Below are 17677 nucleotides of genomic sequence, written 5' to 3' on the forward strand. Positions count from 1 at the left end.
TCTCATCTCCACTAGTGATACACCCACCAATCCTACTGCTCTTGCCTCTCGCAACAACAGCAATTATCATCCTAAAGGTCATCCTTGGTGTGACCATTGCAAGAGCCAGGTCACACAAAAGAAACGTGTTGGAAAATTCATGGTAAGCCACTTGATTGGAAGCCAAATCGGAACCAAGACAGAGAGGCCCGTGCAAACACAGTTACACAGCCTGACCATCATGCAACCACACCTTTCACCAAAGATCAAATGGATGCTCTACAGAAAATGTTCTCTCAGGTGGGAACTCAATCTACTGCTGTAACCAACAGCCCTAGTGTTGGTCTTCATGTGTCTCAGTCATCCTCTACTCCATGGATTGTTGACTCCGGAGCCTCGGATCACATGACAGGTGACAGATCCTTATTTTCAACATATTCTCCATGCACCAACTACCAAATAGTGCGTATTGCTGATGGTACTCGCACCCGAGTAATTGGAGAAGGCCAAATTCATATATCTGAATCCATTGTCCTTCAATCTGTGCTGTTTGTTCCAACCATTGATTGTAATCTTATTTCCGTGAGCAAACTCAATTGTGACCTTAAATGTGTGACAACTTTCCATTCGAATTGTTGTGTATTTCAGGATATGAGCTCGGGGAAGACGATTGGCAGTGCTAGACTTTGCTCCGGCATCTATCTTCTTCAAAACCAACCTAAACCGAGAAGGTGTGACAGTCCTCAGTGTTGGTCAATCAATAAATTAGAAAGCCACTTAGGAAGTCAGTCTAATAAAGATAGTGCAATCATGTTATGGCACTATCGTCTTGGCCATCCCAATTTTTCTTATCTAAAAACATTGTATCCTTCTCTGTTCATCAATAAAAATCCAAACTTATTTCATTGTGATATTTGTCAATTTTCCAAACACACTCGTGGCACATTTTCCCCGGTTCCATACAAACCAAGCACACCCTTTTCTGTCATTCACGGTGACATTTGGGGACCAAATCGGATTCCAAATATCACCGGGGCTAGATGGTTTCTCTTGCTTATTGACGACCACACTCGTTTAAGTTGGACCTTCCTTATGAAAGATAAATCTGAAACTATAGCGATCTTTAGAAACTTTTATGCCATGGTTCAAACTCAATTCAAAACCAATATTCAGGTAGTCAAAACCGATAATGGTAGGGAATTCTTTAACAGAACACTCAGCCCTTTCTTTCAAGCTCATGGTATCATGCAACAAAGTTCATGTGTGGATACTCCACAACAGAACGGTGTTGCAGAAAGAAAGAATCGCCACATACTCGACATGACTCGTTCTCTCCTCTTTCAATCCAATGTACCTAAAAAATTTTGGGGTGAAGCTGTTCTCACAGCCACATATTTAATCAATCGCCTTCCCTCTCGTGTTCTCAAATTCAAAAGTCCATTAGATGTGTTTCTGTCCTTATACCCTAGTAGTTACTTAATCACAAATATACCTTTCAAACTTTTTGGGAGTACGGCCTTTGTTCATGTCCATTCCCAACATCGTGTTAAGCTTGATCCTCGCTCAATTCGTTGCATTTTTCTAGGATATTCTCCTTCCAAGAAAGGGTACAAGTGCTTCTGCCCTACTACACAAAGATTCTTCCACTCAATGGATGTTACATTCTTTGAGGATAAGCCCTATTTTTCGAAGAATGTTATTCAGGGGGAGAACCACACTCCTTACGAGTCACTAAATTGGGAATCCCTTCTTGAAAATACTGATCACATTCCTCTTCCTAACACTCCTCCAGTCTCTGTCCCTATGCAGATAGCTACTGCCACTCCTGGTTCTGACTCTCCCAACATATCTCCGTGTGCTTATCCCAAACATCTTTCGGCCCTCGATGAACCAATAAAAATGTACACTCGGAGACAACGAGTACATGTACCTGAACAAAATCAGCACCACCAATCGTCTGCCACAAGCTCTCCTGAACATACTAGCACTTCGCCTACTCTCGAACTTGGTACCGATCAGCAACCGAGACCACCAGGAGATGATTATAGTCCGGAACTTCCTATTGCTCTGAGAAAAGGTACTCGGACCTGCACCAATCACCCTATCCAGAGGTTTGTATCATACTCAAATCTATCTACCAAATACAAGGCTTGTGTGACAGCATTAGATGAGATTTCCATTCCTAGATCTGTTCACGAAGCAATGAAGATTCCGGAGTGGAAATCAGCTACCCTCACAGAGTATCAAGCTCTACAAAATAATGAAACCTGGATCCTAACTCAACTTCCTCCAGAGAAGCAAACCGTGGGTTGTAGGTGGTTGTACTCGGTGAAACAAAAGGCAGATGGAAGCATTGATCGTTACAAAGCTCGTCTTGTGGCACGAGGGTACACACAAACGTATGGTATTGATTACCAAGAAACTTTCGCTCCTGTTGCTAAACTAAACACTATCCGAGTCTTGCTATCCATTGCAACAAATCAAGACTGGCCTTTGTTCCAACTGGACGTAAAAAATGCATTTTTGAATGGCAACTTGCTTGAAGAGGTTTATATGGATGTTCTCCCGGGATTTGAATCTGAACAAACAACGGGTAAAGTGTGTCGACTCAAGAAAGCCTTGTATGGACTCAAGCAATCTCCGCGTGCATGGTTTGAGAGGTTCACCAAGGTATTGAAACTGGATAACTACTCTCAGTCACAAGCTGATCATACGCTTTTTTATAAGCTCTTTGAGGATGGACGTATCACCATCAGTATTGTATACGTAGATGACATCATACTCACCGGGAATAACAATGATGAATCACGACGATTAAAAGGACTTCTCGCAAGTGAATTTGAAATCAAAGATTTGGGGCACCTAAGATATTTTCTCGGCTTAGAACTGGCTCGGTCTACTAAGGGAATTTCTGTGTCTCAACGCAAGTATGTGATGGATTTGCTCAGTGAAACAGGAATGAGTGGATGTCGGCCAGTTGACACTCCAATGGACCCAAACACTCGACTGATGCCTCGATCTGAAGAAGCTGCAGCGGATAAAGGGCAATATCAGCGCCTCGTAGAGAAGTTAATCTATCTCACTCACACACGTCCGGACATTAGTTTCTCTGTGAGCCGAGTTAGTCAATTCTTAAGTGATCCTTCAGATGTGCACATGGAAGCAGTATATCGTATTCTTAGATATCTCAAAACTGATCCAGGGAAAGGCCTCATGTTTACAAAGTCACCTAATAGATCTATCGAAGTATGTACTGACGCTGATTGGGCCGGTTCTCCAAGTGACCGAAAATCCACTTCTGGAATTTGTTCATTTGTTTGGGGAAATCTTGTTACGTGGCAAAGCAAGAAGCAACACGTAGTTGCAAGAAGTAGTGCAGAATCTGAATTCCGTGCTTTAGCTCAAGGGATATGTGAAGGAATGTGGTTGGATCGTCTTCTAAAGGAGATGAAATTCTCAACTTCAGTATTCATCTAATGTGCGATAACCAATCTGCTATTGCTATAGCCACAAATCCTGTTCATCACGACAGAACTAAACATGTCGAGATAGACGGGCACTTCATCAGTGAGAAGATCGAGAGCAATGTGATAAAATTGACCTATGTTCTCTCTCGACAGCAAGTTGCAGACATCCTTACTAAGGCTCTATTTCGTCCCACCTTTACCGAGCTAATGATAAAACTTGGTCTTACAAGCATTTATCGGCTAGTTTGAGGGGGAGTGTTGTTAGTCAAACTAGCGTTCCAGCATATATCTTATCTTTTAGACTGATTTGTTAGTTAGATCTTATCTTTTCTTGTAGCTTAGGTTGTTAATTGGTTCCTATTTTCTGGGGATCTTGCTTTATCTTTTTCAGTAGGTTTAGTTGTACTCTCTCATGTATTTATATACCTCTTTTGTGATCAATGAGAAGTGAATTTTTCCTCTCAAAAACTTCAGTGTGCAAAGAACAAGGTATCATCCGCAAAATGAATATGCGAAATTTCAATTTTTTCTCTACCTCCTTCGAGTGCTCTCACTTCGTTCACTACCTTGGCTCTGTCTACCATCTGCCTCAAACCATCGACGACTAGGTTAAAAAGGAAAGGTGATAATGGATCCCCTTGTCCGAGTCCTCTCTCCCTTTTAGATTTTCCCCGAGGCCTCCCGTTAATAAATATCGAGAAAGAAACATTAGAAACGCACCCCATAATCCACCTCCTCCATCTATCACCAAACCTTTTCTTGCGTAGCACAAAGTCCAGAAACTTCCAATCGACATTATCGTACGCCTTTTCCAAGTCAACTTTAAGCGCCCAGCCTTTCTTTTTCTTCCGTCTATATTCCTCCACAATCTCATTCACAATAAGGCAACAGTCAAGAATATGTCTTCCTTGAATAAAAGCACACTGGTTCTCCGCGACTTTATTACTCAAAACTTTCTTCAGTCTACTTGTCAAGACCTTGGCCAATATCTTATACATGACCGTTGTCAAAATCATATAACTCGAATTTCTGGTTCTTTAGGACCACCATATCGAACGACCTCCAGTTCCCAATTTCAGCGTGAACAATTCGTGTTCAATCTTTGTGTTCAATCTTGATCATTTCATCCCGAGCTACTGGCCTAGTTACAGGTGACGATCTCCAATTGATCATACTATTCCTAGCGTACATATCTAAGGAAAATAGATTCGGTGGGCAAGAATAATCCAGTACCAGTCGTGAGCAGAGAACGACGCAAACTGAGGGAGGTTTCGCCGGAAATAGACGAAGAAGAATGTAGACGATGAGCAGGAAGGAGATGATGAAGATTCGGGCTTGAATAAGACAAAACCTCGGAGAGTAGATAGCGATTTCCGGCGACGAAGACAAAGGACGGGTTTCGCCAAAAGAAGACGAAGGCGAAGTGAGACATTGAGCAGAAATAATGCACCAGCAGAAGACCCCGACTTGAAGAAGATGAAACCTTTGAGAGTGAAAAGCGATTGTCGGCGGCCAGCTGTCGGCGCCGGGGCCAGTGGAGAAGGTGCGGTCGTCGTCGTCGAAGATCCGGAGAACAGAAGTGAACGATGGGACGATTCTAAGATGAAGGAGAGAGAATTTTTGAAAAATTCTCTCTCTAGGGTTTTGTTAAGCTACACCATGAAAAATGCTGCAAGTATTTAAGTTGGAAAGAAAGGGTAAGGGGGGGGACAACTGTGCCATATGCTACCCTTGCATTAATTGGATTCAAGGAATCAACGACTTATTTTGGATAAGAATGTCTTAAACTGAATTTAAACATCTTGTCGAATGTTTTAGAAATGGAGTTCGAAATTTAGCAACTCGTACACAAGAAATACTTCGGCTTTTTTAGCTTCTCAACAACAAAAGTTGTAAATAGAAATAACTCTCAATGACATCGTTAAGAAAACCCTTATGATACTCTAATCTATATAAATCATCACAAATGATATTGGATATGTGTAAACAAAATGAAAATATTTATCCAATATTATACAAGTCTGCATTTTTGTCCCATAAGTCAGAAACACTGTCAAAAAACACAAGTTATAAAAAAACCAATAGAAGAGCTGCAAACAATGAAGTATGACCTGTAACTACATTATTCATGGTAATGTCGCAGATGGAAGCAGCTAAGAGAAAATTAGGATTACCTTGCACCATATCCAATCAAGCATGCAAACTGATGAGTGCTGAAGCACTGTGCTGTATCAGCGACAATGGAAGCTTGCATTCTCAGTCCATTCTGAATCAGATACTGGTGAACAGCACCCACAGCAAGAAGTATTGGAATTGCAGGCCGAGTTGCATCCTGAAGAAAGCGAAGCATTATAATGCTAAGCCAACCATTAGAATACTTGTAAAAGAAGAACTAGAAAGCCTACCCAAAAAATAGAGAACAAATGCATAGGTACACAAGCTAACGACTGCAAAAGGCTAGAAATTGAATATAACAGCATGTGACCAAGAGTGAACAAAACAGTGGTAGAAGAAATCAAAGAAACTATAAAGAAAGAAAAGCCCCAAGACAATCACAGAGCTGACTGCCCATGTGATGGAACCTATTCTTATGATGAATGAGTGGGATAATCCCATGGAAAAATCGTTTGAAAAGGAGAGATCAAACTTGAGGATCCATAAAACGAAACCTATACTTCCCCATCCCATTGCGCTGTTCGCACTTTCTCTTCCTATATTATATGGCTAATAATAACCTCAAAAAATTTGCTGCAATTTTTTTCAATAAGTTCCTCAGCATTTACATATTAAGTAATTCATGAAGAAAAACTGTAACAAAGCTGGAACGTGCCAGCAGGAATCCATACTACTTAAAAACAAAGAATTTGAAAAATGATTTTTTTTAATTGAATGCACAGGAAAAAAAATAAAGAAAGTACAGTCATTCAAATGCCAAAGTTTTTAGTCCGAAATAAATGTGTGATAAAGAGCAGGCAATTCACTGATACTGTAAATCATAAAAAGGTGATAACACATCATAACAGAAGGGTACGCACCAGCTCGTCAGACCTGTCAGAAAGAACAAGAAGCTGGGAGCCATTTCTGACAGCTTCATCAGCAGCTTCACAAAGCTTGTACAGTGCTTTCTCAAGTGAACCTTCAATACCTTTCCTTATGCCAAAAAATGTAGGTAAAACTCGGGGGTTCAAGATTGGATCTTTCAACAAAGACTCAAGTTCTCCTTCATTTAACACAGGACTCGACAAAATCACCTGTCAAATGAAAATCTTTTACAACATTCTCATTGTCCAATAGCAGGTGAAAGAAGTGTGGAGGAAAATCAAAATTGTCGACGAGAGTAAGACTAATTTATTTGGCGAATAAAAAATTGTGTAGAATCATCATGAAAATAAAGGACCGCCGAAGTACCTGGGAGGCATTTTCTGGACCAATTTCCAATATGTTCCCTCGCTTTCCAAGATTGACTTCAAGAGACATAACCAATCCTTCCCTCAGAGGGTCTATAGCAGGATTTGTAACCTAGTTTGTACACATATGTAAAGAGCACCCGAAATCATCCCAAGAACATCAAACATTCTGACTCCTATAAGACTACTATAAAAAGTAAATATAACAAAAATTCGGATAAGAACAATTAAAAACTCCAAATATTATGGTACAATAATTGGCATGGAAAAACAGGCACCATATAAGTTGATGCAAAAGTTGATAGAGTAATACACGTCATGAAAAGAGAAATTATTAGATAGCTCATAAAAATTTTCATATTCCCATAGAAGTCTAAAACTAAATCTAAATCTCAGAGTGTACACAGAAGGACTAGGAGTTCAAGAAAATATCGCAAACCTGAGCAAATCGTTGTTTAAAATAATCAAAAAGCATGTGTGGCTTTCTAGACAATACTGCCAATGGAATATCATCCCCCATGCAAAATGTAGGCTCCTTCCCTTGAGCAGCCATTGTTTCTATGACCATTTGAACATCTTCACTTGAATATCCATAAGCCCTATTTAAAAAATAAAATAAAATAAAGGAGAGTGATAATGATTAGTAAGGCAATCAACACATAACACAAAATCACATTGAACCTACACAAAAGGCAAAAAAATTCCTTTTAAGTTAGAAATATTCCTTTCTGAGATTTTTCAGTATTGTATCTCAACAGACTTCAGTTTCAGCAGGGGGGATACGAGGCAGAAAATGGATTATGTACTCGATTATCTCCATAATATGCATTTCTTCTCATTAGTTCTATGAGCACTTGAGTCCCAACAAATGCCATGAGCACTAATAAACACAAAATGAATAATCATTGGAGAATGCATATGCCTTCCACAAATTTTGTATGAGAAGGTCGAAAAAAATGTCATGCCCCAGAAAGTTCCTTTTGTGATAAAGAGGTTGTTGGTGCTCATAAGCATGTAGTGCACCCTAAATCAACAAGTAACCCAGATTTTACTCCATTTTTTCATGTTTTGAAAGAAACCAAGAGGGAAGAAAAATGGTACTCGATCACAATCAGACTAATCTGCCAAAATGCCAAATATTGTTGAGGGTGGTGCTTTAGTCACTGAAGTATTTAATTAATCAAGAGTCTTCATTCGCACACACTTCCAAACACCCTACTCCAGTTCACCAAAAATGACAAGCTCCAGAAAAATCATTCAACATCAACAGGGTCACCAGATAACTCCTAGACATGATAGATGAAAAATATGATTGACCAGTAACAATAGGGAGTGAAGTGACCGGGTCTCCTAGAAAAAAGTGTATCGATCTTGTAGAGTTCAAAAATCAAAAGATTAGAGTACCAATACATATAGCTAGTGTTAGCTAAAGTATTCTCCACTCAATATAAAGTCAATCTTCTCTGTCACTTGATATAGAGAATGAAAAAAGAGAAATTCTAGATAGATCATGTATTCTAACAGTTAGAAACTAAGGCTAATAAAATTACTAAAATTTCTATTAGAGTTGTTGTCGGTTCAAGTTCCTCTATAACTGTTCATCATCAGCACCTCAAACTATGCATGCTACAGTACCAAATTGAAATGGAGATCCAGACCGGATTAAATCAGTTCTAGGGTGTAAACAATGGAACTTGACCAGTCCAACGATAGCATACCAGGTTGGCGCGGTTTCATATTTATTGGATTGGGTATATAACACAATCCAAAAACAGGCTAGAACGAAACGAATTGAACATGATTTGACTCGACTGTTGACCACATTGGAAGGGATTAGAACTGGGTTGAGACCAGATTGGAAAAATGATTCAAGTCCTGGTCACCAATGTGGTTTTGAAGAGAATGAGGAGGCATCGATAACATCTGGATCTCAAAACAATTAATGCACAAAAATAAAAATTTGGAGACTCACTGCTGACGTCTCAAGATTGTTTCATTGTCCATGAGTGTCTCCGCAAGAAAGTTTGCAGGCTTAAGAGATCGAAGATTTTCATTCACCCATTTTCCATAAGGATTCGAGAGCGCAACTCGCTTTTTGACCTCAGTATTCTCAAACACCTACACAAAATAATAAAAAAATCAATAGCAAAGGGAAATATAACTGTGTATTTATTGTAACACCGTTCACACCGGATTCATTTTATAGTACGGACCTGACCATTTTGTAGATCAACTGTAATCATCATTCCAGGGCCTAAACGCCCTTTCATTAAAACTTTTGAATCATCTGTTGGTAGAACCCCTACCTAGACAATAGTTTCGAAAACAGGATTAAATTGTGATGTTTATGTGATCATTAATGGCTATTTATAGATTACAAATACAAACAAAACAAAGATGATACGGAAAGCAGTTTAAGAAAGATCAAATGACACTTTGTAAGCAGCTCGAGAAAGCCAACAGACCTCAGAGGCGACGTAGACAACATTGTCTTTTGTCCGCCAATATCTAGCAGGACGCAGTCCATTGCGATCAAGACAAGCTCCGACTGTTTTTCCATCGCTGAAAGTAAATGGCACAAAGCAAAAAAAAAGAATATGAAAAAGAGGAATTCTGAGTAGACTAAAGATGTCACTTGTAAATACTAGCATGCACATAGATCACTGCAAAACTAAAAAATCACCCTTTGCTTTATACAAACGTTGGCACCATTCAATCTTGGCTGTCCACGTTACCACATATTAGAGAGATTTTGTTTTAGGGAATTAGATGGTACCTGATTAACGAGATCATCTCATAGTACAATACTTAATAATCAAACCCCAAAAGATGTTGCAAGTAAAACAATAAAAGGGTTTACTCACTCAGACAATTTAAATGTTTTTTGCTATTTTTCTAATAATCATTTATGTATTTGGTTCGGCCTCAAGTAGATTAAATGAAATTAGAACTCAAAAGTGAAGGATCAGCAATATAGATGGATTCAGTAAAAATTTTCATTATTCATAAAACATCGAGCATAAAAAAGTTGAAGAAGTTAATAGATCAGGAAATTGCAGGTCTTCAGTGGTTGAAAATACAACGGTGTGCTGAGCCAGAGGGTATAAAATTTTATGAAATATTTTAAATTCTAATAGAGCATACAAAAGTTGAAGAAGTTAATAGATCAGGAAATTGCAGGTCTTCAGTGGTTGACAATACAACGGTGTGCTGAGCCAGAGGGTATAAAATTTTATGAAATATTTTAAATTCTAATAGTGAGAAGCATATGAAATTAGAGAAGCATGGCAAATAAGTTCTACTAATACTAATGGTGTTACTGCCAGACACTCATCCTTTGAAACTAGCCACAACAGTGAATTCGAATTTCTTTCAGATTTCTGTTTGAGGATTTTATCTACTTATAAGATCGATCTCATTGCATGCAAAAAGAGCAGTTTCCTTTATTCTAAATCATAGTTGTTGAAATTCTAAATCTCCTTAAACAACTAGTGGAATCTTTCAGAAAGCTTTCATTTCACATAAAAAGAATGCTAATGGACAAAATCAATAATTTCACAAGCATGACAACAATCCTCTGGTAACTTTAAATTTGTTAACAGGTCCGTCATTATAATTAAGAAACCAACATTTAGGAATCTCACCTGAATAAGAGCAAAGCAGGTCCATCCCATGCTTCCATTTGACCCTTGTAGTAGTCATAAAATTCAACAATCTGAAGCCAAAAGAATCACAAGTCAGTCCTACCGACATTAGTGGATCAAATTGAATAATTTCCAAACTAGGGGCGTGAAACTAGAAAATTGTCTTACACAGTCACCATGGCAACACTTTGAAGAAAAAAGATCTGGTAGCCAAAAACCATGAAAGCTGAATTTACTTACAAATGTCCAAAAAATAGAATACCTCCGGATATTTGATCATCAATGTAGGATGATTTTTGTATGCCTCAGGGACAAGAAGCATCAGAGCTTCCTCGGGAGCGCGGCCGCTTCTTATTAGTAACTATATACAACAGAAAGTGAAAACCACGAGGTTTGAAAAAAGGAATAAAATACCAATGAAATAATACACAGCATAGTAAGTCAGATATTTCTGTGGACCGAATTGAAATTCGCACATCCATACACAATCAACTGAACAATATGGGTCATTGAACCTTTTCTCAAATAATTATCAGCAAAATATTCTTCCAACAAATAACAGAACTGATAAAATCACCCCCAAATTGCACCACGCACTTTATGTATTTTTAGACAAATCTATGACGAATGAAAAGTTTAAAGTAAAAGGCCATACTTCAGCAGCACTGTCAAGATTTGCAGAGTCAGATGCCTTTGGGTTTCCAAAAGGACGGAGTTCGCTTTCACGACCACGCCAAACAGGTGACTTCAATGAAGTCTCCCTAGATTGCATCCAGTTTAAGTTCCCCTGCATAACAATTTCAACCTCAGCACACTGAACAAATATGTATTTCATGACAAAGAATCCCAGCTAAAAAATTATCACCTGTATCGTATTGATCTCTCCATTATGACCAAGGAACCTCATGGGTTGAGCTAGGGGCCATCTAGGACTAGTATTTGTACTGTATCTACGGTGATAGATAGCAAAAGGGGATTTATAAAGATCATTTTGTAGATCAAAATAAAACCGGCCAAGAATCTCCGAACGAAGCATTCCCTTGTAAACTATAGTTTGATTGGATAAAGAGCAGAAGTATACTTCACTTCCCCAAGTTTCTAAGGCTGCTGCTCTTTCAATCAACTTCCGACAGATAAACAGTTCTCTTTCAATGTCATCAACATTTTCTTCTTTTGAAATTTGGACAAAAAGCTGCATTACATTTGGCATGGTTTTTGTAGCATAGTACCCAACAACAGAAGTATCTACAGGTACTGACCTCCAGCCTAGCACTTGAAGACCTTCTTGTTTAAATATATTCATAATAACTGCATAAGGAGATACAAGACATCATATGACTGATGGCCTGCGCAAAGGAAAAAAGTCTCCAAAAAAGACATACTACATGAACTTTACGAGCCTGTCCCTCAAGAAACATGCAACAAGCCCAATAAGAATTTCAACAAAACAAATGTAACATTGCTAGTTGCTGTATGATCATACTGAACTATATAATTAAAGAAAAATATTAAATTTTCAAATTTGGACAACGATCCAATGGTCCATTCTCATGTCAACGTTTCCTATGTCATGGAAATGTTCAAAATAATGAGAACATAGAAATTCCAAAAACCCACCTGTTATTATAAAAACTTTCAATAGATCAATAAATATAATACCCATTTATTGTAATGAGATATTACATATTTTAAGCCATTAATTGACTAGATTTAGGCACCACTTTTGACAGACCTGTTTGTGCTTGTTGCAACAGGGCATCATCCTTCGGAAGAAAGACCATTCCAACACCAGTGTGCATTTGGTCAAAGGCAGTCATCCCTTGTTCATTGGCCCAGCTGTTAAAAAGTTCCCAGGGAATTGAAGTCATCACTCCAGAACCATCACCAGAGTCATTATCTGCCCCACAACCCCCACGATGTTCCATGCAACCAAGTGCCGTAAGAGCATCCTTGACAATTTCATGTGATGCTCTATTGTCCAAATTGGCTATAAATCCAACTCCACAAGCCCCTCTTTCAGATATAATATCCTCCAAGTTTGCGGCCTAAAAAGTAGAAACATGGTATTGAAGATTAATAGCACCATATAACACACCATAACAAGCATCGAGACATGAGTCCCAATAAATAGGCTGCATAGTTCTATCAGGTTGCGCTTGAATGGAAGAATTTGATTGGACAGAGGGATTTGATTTAGGGAGAGATTTAAAATGACCATTGCATTTACACAAGTTGGTAGGGCGGATTTTAAATTCATCTGAGCAATCAAATGGATTTTAAATTCATAGCTTCAAATCCCTCCATCCAAGCACAACCTCATTATCTACCTTTCTCCCATTCCATTCGTCGAAATTTCACAGATTCATATGATAAAGGAACAATCAAAACAGCAAATAATAGACCGTAATAAAATTGAAATAAAATAAAACTTTGCAATTGCACGTAAACAATTCACTGATAGCTAATCAAATGCTTTGCAGTGTGAAAGTGGCTTTAAAATATAGAGGATGGTGAAAACTGCCATGGAAATTGATGTAAGTTAACAGAACATTTAACAAGAAAGTACAAAGATATACTCATCTACAACTGAAACCATTATGAACCATACACCAACGCCTGGTGGCAGGCCCTTAACAGCTCAGCTTAGACAAAAAAAGTATACTGAATGGGAACCCTTGGCGCTTCAGTCATCAAATATGTGAACAAGGCCCCAGCTGCCTGCCTGATACGCACAGAAAAGAAAGAAATTGAGACCAGACCTACTTGATTCTTTGACACCAGATCTTGACTCCTCCAGTCTGGCTCTTAGTTCTTGCCTCCTCCCCAAAAGGCTTGATCTTCTTAGTTTCAGTAGGCTCCTAGATTGGATATGTGGTGCTTCCTTCTTGTCTGAAGTATGCACTGGGGCTCGCACCACATTCCAGGAGTATGGGCGATCACATGAAAAATTCCCTAGGATACCTAAAAACTCCCACACCATTCAATCAAATTTCGTCATCTCAAAGAAACGTCCATTTTCTTTGTTTTCTTCTAACATCTCAACTAGTGACATGGCAGGCCTGATGTTTAGTTCATTCCAAAAACTTAAAATTGGTGCAGTTTTAACGTGTATCAGCCTTAGCATAACAACTCAAATCCTATTCGACTGCATTTTTAAACCACACGAATTCTAAGCCACAATGAAATAGACTGGGGGGAAAATCCCAGTTGATTTTTACTCTTCACATTAGTTCTTACAAATCACTGCACTTTAGTTTTGTTGTTTATGTCCTTTCCTCTTCTTCTACGCACCATCCCATGGCGCGTGCTAAGATTTTGATCAAGTCATACTCTCGATTGCATTACCCAAGTATATGCCTAGTTGAAGCTTCGAAATAGCCATCCTCTAAACCAGCTATAAATCTAAAGACATATATATTTCACTGAAAACAGAAGAAAAGTTCTAAAACCACACACATGGAGAGTTGAGAGCTGTCAACAGCATCATGCAAATCTATTCACGATATATAATCACCTATTTGCGTCATTCTGCCGGTGAGACAGAAGGTAAACCAGAAAAAAACTGCCAAACTCCAAAATTGTTGATAAATATGCTAAACCATCTGACATTCTCCCAGATGATACAATAAAGTAAGCCAAAAATTGTTGGGACTTTACAACTTAGCGTCAGAGTCAACTCACTGATACATACAAACCGAATTTCTACAAAATGAACTCTGTCAGAAAAAGGGACAAGTTCATGCTATCAGCATCGAGATCACCATAGATTATCATGAATGATGATTTTAAAAAAAAAGTAAGATGAGTATAACACTAAGTTTCAAATTTGATCATATTGCACTAAGTTTCAAATTTGATCATATTGCACTCGTACAACACATTATTGAAGTCAACCTATATATTATCAATTATTATAGCCAGAAAACAAAGGAAAGGTGAGTATAAGAATTTCTTTCACAAACCAACTTTTCAGTTCACAACAGCAAGATCAAGGTAAGAACACTATCAAGTATTACACCCACAACGAAAGGGGATGGAAATCAAAGTCAACCAACTCCACTCCCCTCCGCCATCCTCCAAAAAATTTAGAACAATAAGGTAAAAGAAAGGGAAAAAGAAAAAACTTAACTAATTACGATCGCAACCCATTGCGGTAATCCCACAAGAATTTCACTCAAGACTCTGAAAGTCCAAAAAAATATTGCACGTAAAACCAGGCATATGCGCTCCGAAAGAGTCATCCGAACTCCAAGAAATCAATTTATATGAAAAACAACTAAAACGCATAAAGAAAGAGTCAAACCAACCTTCGGTTTCAGATCAGAAGACTGTCGTCGTGATGCATTGTTAACACGTTCAACATCAAGAACTGATTTAACGGAGGAAGCCCAGTTCTTCCTCAAACCAAGAAGATTCCTCTGAGTATCCCAACTAATCACACCACCCCTGACTTTCCTTTGACGACTCCCACTTTTCTTGGTCTTGTTGGCACCACACAAGCCCGCAAAAACAAAATCTTTCCTACAGCTGCCGACGTTGTTTCCCGCAAAGAGTTTCACAGACTGCACAACTTGACCGGCGGCGTGTACAGACATCTTTCGTCAATCTCCACTCACACGCACTCACAGCAACTATATACGTTCAATACCAGAAAAGTTGCAGTTTTTAAGGTGAGGAATGTGGGTTTATGAGATAGAAAAAGAACGTTTGGGAGCCACCCGCGTCTAATTCATAGTATTTCTTGGCCCACGCTTCCTCATATGTGTGTGTTATTCTGCGACGTCTGCTATTTGACTACGCCAAGGGACGGACTGCTTTTTTTATTACATTAAGTTAGATCAGATGACAGAGGTGTGACTGCAAAATAATATAGTTTTTTATACATAATAAAAATAAATTAGTTATTTGACATAAGATTTTGCCACACTTCGATTATATTAACTAACAAAAGTTACGTAAATAAAATAAAGATAGGATATATAACAATAAACAATAAACATTTTAAATTCTTACATGAAAAAAAAAAGGCAAAGATACTACGAAATAAAGTAAACTCTTCAATAAAGAAAAATTAACCGGAAAATTATGTTTTCTATTCAAATGTTTGTTTTAGGATTTTAAAATGGTTTATAAATTACAAATAATTTAAAAATAAATGGGATGATATAATTTATCGGAAATAATGAGACTAGTCTTGGTTGGGTTCAAAGAAGATGATCATGCAAGTTAATAATAGTTGGTAAGAGAAAAAGATTAAGATAAAAAAATTTATGATACATTTTAAATTATTTATCAAATTTATTTATTTATTTTTGCTTCACATTACAAAAAAAATCTTGAGTATGCAAAATTTAGATTGAGGAAACGTAAGAATTTAGAGTTATTGGATTGCATATTTAAAAGTTTTGTAGCAACTAAATAGGATACAATAGCACCATCAGATTATCAACCATATCATAATAATTTGAATGAAGATACATATGATTTGGATGTTGAGTTTCTATTTATGCTAATGTTAGAAACCAATAAGTTATGTAAAACTGAACAATAGATGTTTGCAACTCTAAGATACAAAGAAAGATAAAAAATAAATAAAAGTGACGGAAAAATGGGTCATGTTGCCACTAAGCTAATCAACATGATCGTGCGCTTCACAAATTTGAGACTCAAAATTATATACATGAAACACCAAAGTTTGATCATGTGACATCAAAAATTGCTTAGAGGTTCTACTTAATTTGCTTGATATGGTGTTTGATAGTGAGCAATTTTTCATAGTTACTAAAATTTTGGGTAAAAAGCAAAATAGACAAACATTCATCGGATTGAAGAACATGTAATTGCGGGTTGGTTGGGCAACAACTTACATTAAAGATGATGTGAATCGCTATTGACATGAGTTTTGCTTTTACGCATTTTCACTTAATTTTTCTTTATTGAAAAGTTAACTTTATTTCGTAATATCTTTATATTTTTTCATGCAAAAATCTAAAACATTTATAATTTATTGTTATATGTCATATTTTTATTTTATTTACATATTTTTCACAGGATATCTAAGAGTTCAAATTCAAATGTATTAGATAACCCTGACGCAGCGAGTGATTCAGATCGTTCTATTGATTCCATAAAAAATACACATGTCTCTAATAAAAGAATGATTTTGTTGTCATTGTTTGGTGTTACTAATTATGCTTTAAAATATATTGTTAAAGATGAATGTAGGACATCGTGGCTCTCAGAATCTCATAGGTGGCGGAGATATTGAATGGAAAATAAGAAAACATGTTTTTTCATAAATTATGTAATGCTCTACTCAGAAAATAAAGCTTACAACCAACATGATGAGTTGATATATATGAAAAGTATTATTATTTTTGTATATGATGGGTCAATCTACTTCGGTCATGAATGTCCATGAGCTTTTTCAACACGCGGGGACAACTGTTTCGGGACAATTTCATAGAGTTTTAAAGTTCATATAGAAGTTGTCAAGAGATATCATCAAATATGTCGATCATAAATTTACAAATATCTCTGGACATATTAAGAATGATAAAAGATATTAGCTTTATTTTAAATATTGTATATGTGCTACATATATATATGTATGTATGTGTGTTCCTCATATCAAACAAATAAATTTCAGTGGAAGAAAATGGTTTACTTCAACAAATGTAATGACTGTATACGACTTCGACATGTGCTTCACTTTGTATGGATTGGTTGGGAAGATTCTAAAATTTTTAATGAGGCTATGTGAAAGGAAAATTATATTTTCATTCTCGGTTGAAGGTTTGATATTATATCTTATGTTTTTTAATTATTTAACCAATATTTATAGCTAAACTCATAATTTTTGCAGGTAAGTGTTATTTAATCGTTGCTGGTTATCCTACTTTCAAAATATTTATGGTGCCGTATCAAGATACTAGATATCATTTATCTAAATTTCGATTGGCTCCAAAATTCAGATCAAGAAATGAAGTATTTAATTATTATAATTCAAGTTTAAGAACAATTATTGAAAGAAGAGTTGTAGTATGCAAGACATGATAAATGTATTAAAAAATATATCGTCTCGCAAAATACAATCCGTGAGATCGTCTCACACAAATTTTTGTCTTAACAAAATATTTTTATCTATCTCATCAAACACAAAAATAACTCAAATTTTATT

General features: G+C 37.1%; 1 protein-coding gene across 1 annotated transcript in view; it reads right to left on the reverse strand.

Moving 5' to 3' along the window:
- Positions 1 to 15254, reverse strand: part of LOC140805012 (ferredoxin-dependent glutamate synthase, chloroplastic-like) — a 33960-nt gene extending 18706 nt beyond the window's left edge. The window contains exons 1-13 of the mRNA XM_073161190.1: positions 14805 to 15254; positions 12230 to 12542; positions 11363 to 11805; positions 11153 to 11284; positions 10760 to 10858; positions 10498 to 10568; positions 9319 to 9415; positions 9067 to 9159; positions 8826 to 8971; positions 7293 to 7452; positions 6855 to 6965; positions 6482 to 6697; positions 5621 to 5778 (exon numbers count right to left, since the gene is read on the reverse strand). Coding sequence (XP_073017291.1) covers positions 5621 to 5778; positions 6482 to 6697; positions 6855 to 6965; positions 7293 to 7452; positions 8826 to 8971; positions 9067 to 9159; positions 9319 to 9415; positions 10498 to 10568; positions 10760 to 10858; positions 11153 to 11284; positions 11363 to 11805; positions 12230 to 12542; positions 14805 to 15092 — 2327 coding nt within the window. The 5' untranslated portion in view covers positions 15093 to 15254. The remainder of the gene's footprint in view (positions 1 to 5620; positions 5779 to 6481; positions 6698 to 6854; positions 6966 to 7292; positions 7453 to 8825; positions 8972 to 9066; positions 9160 to 9318; positions 9416 to 10497; positions 10569 to 10759; positions 10859 to 11152; positions 11285 to 11362; positions 11806 to 12229; positions 12543 to 14804) is intronic.
- Between the last annotated feature and the right edge of the window lie 2423 nt (positions 15255 to 17677).

Source organism: Primulina eburnea, chromosome 11, assembly GCF_022965805.1.
Source record: "Primulina eburnea isolate SZY01 chromosome 11, ASM2296580v1, whole genome shotgun sequence".
Classification (NCBI taxonomy): domain Eukaryota; kingdom Viridiplantae; phylum Streptophyta; class Magnoliopsida; order Lamiales; family Gesneriaceae; genus Primulina; species Primulina eburnea.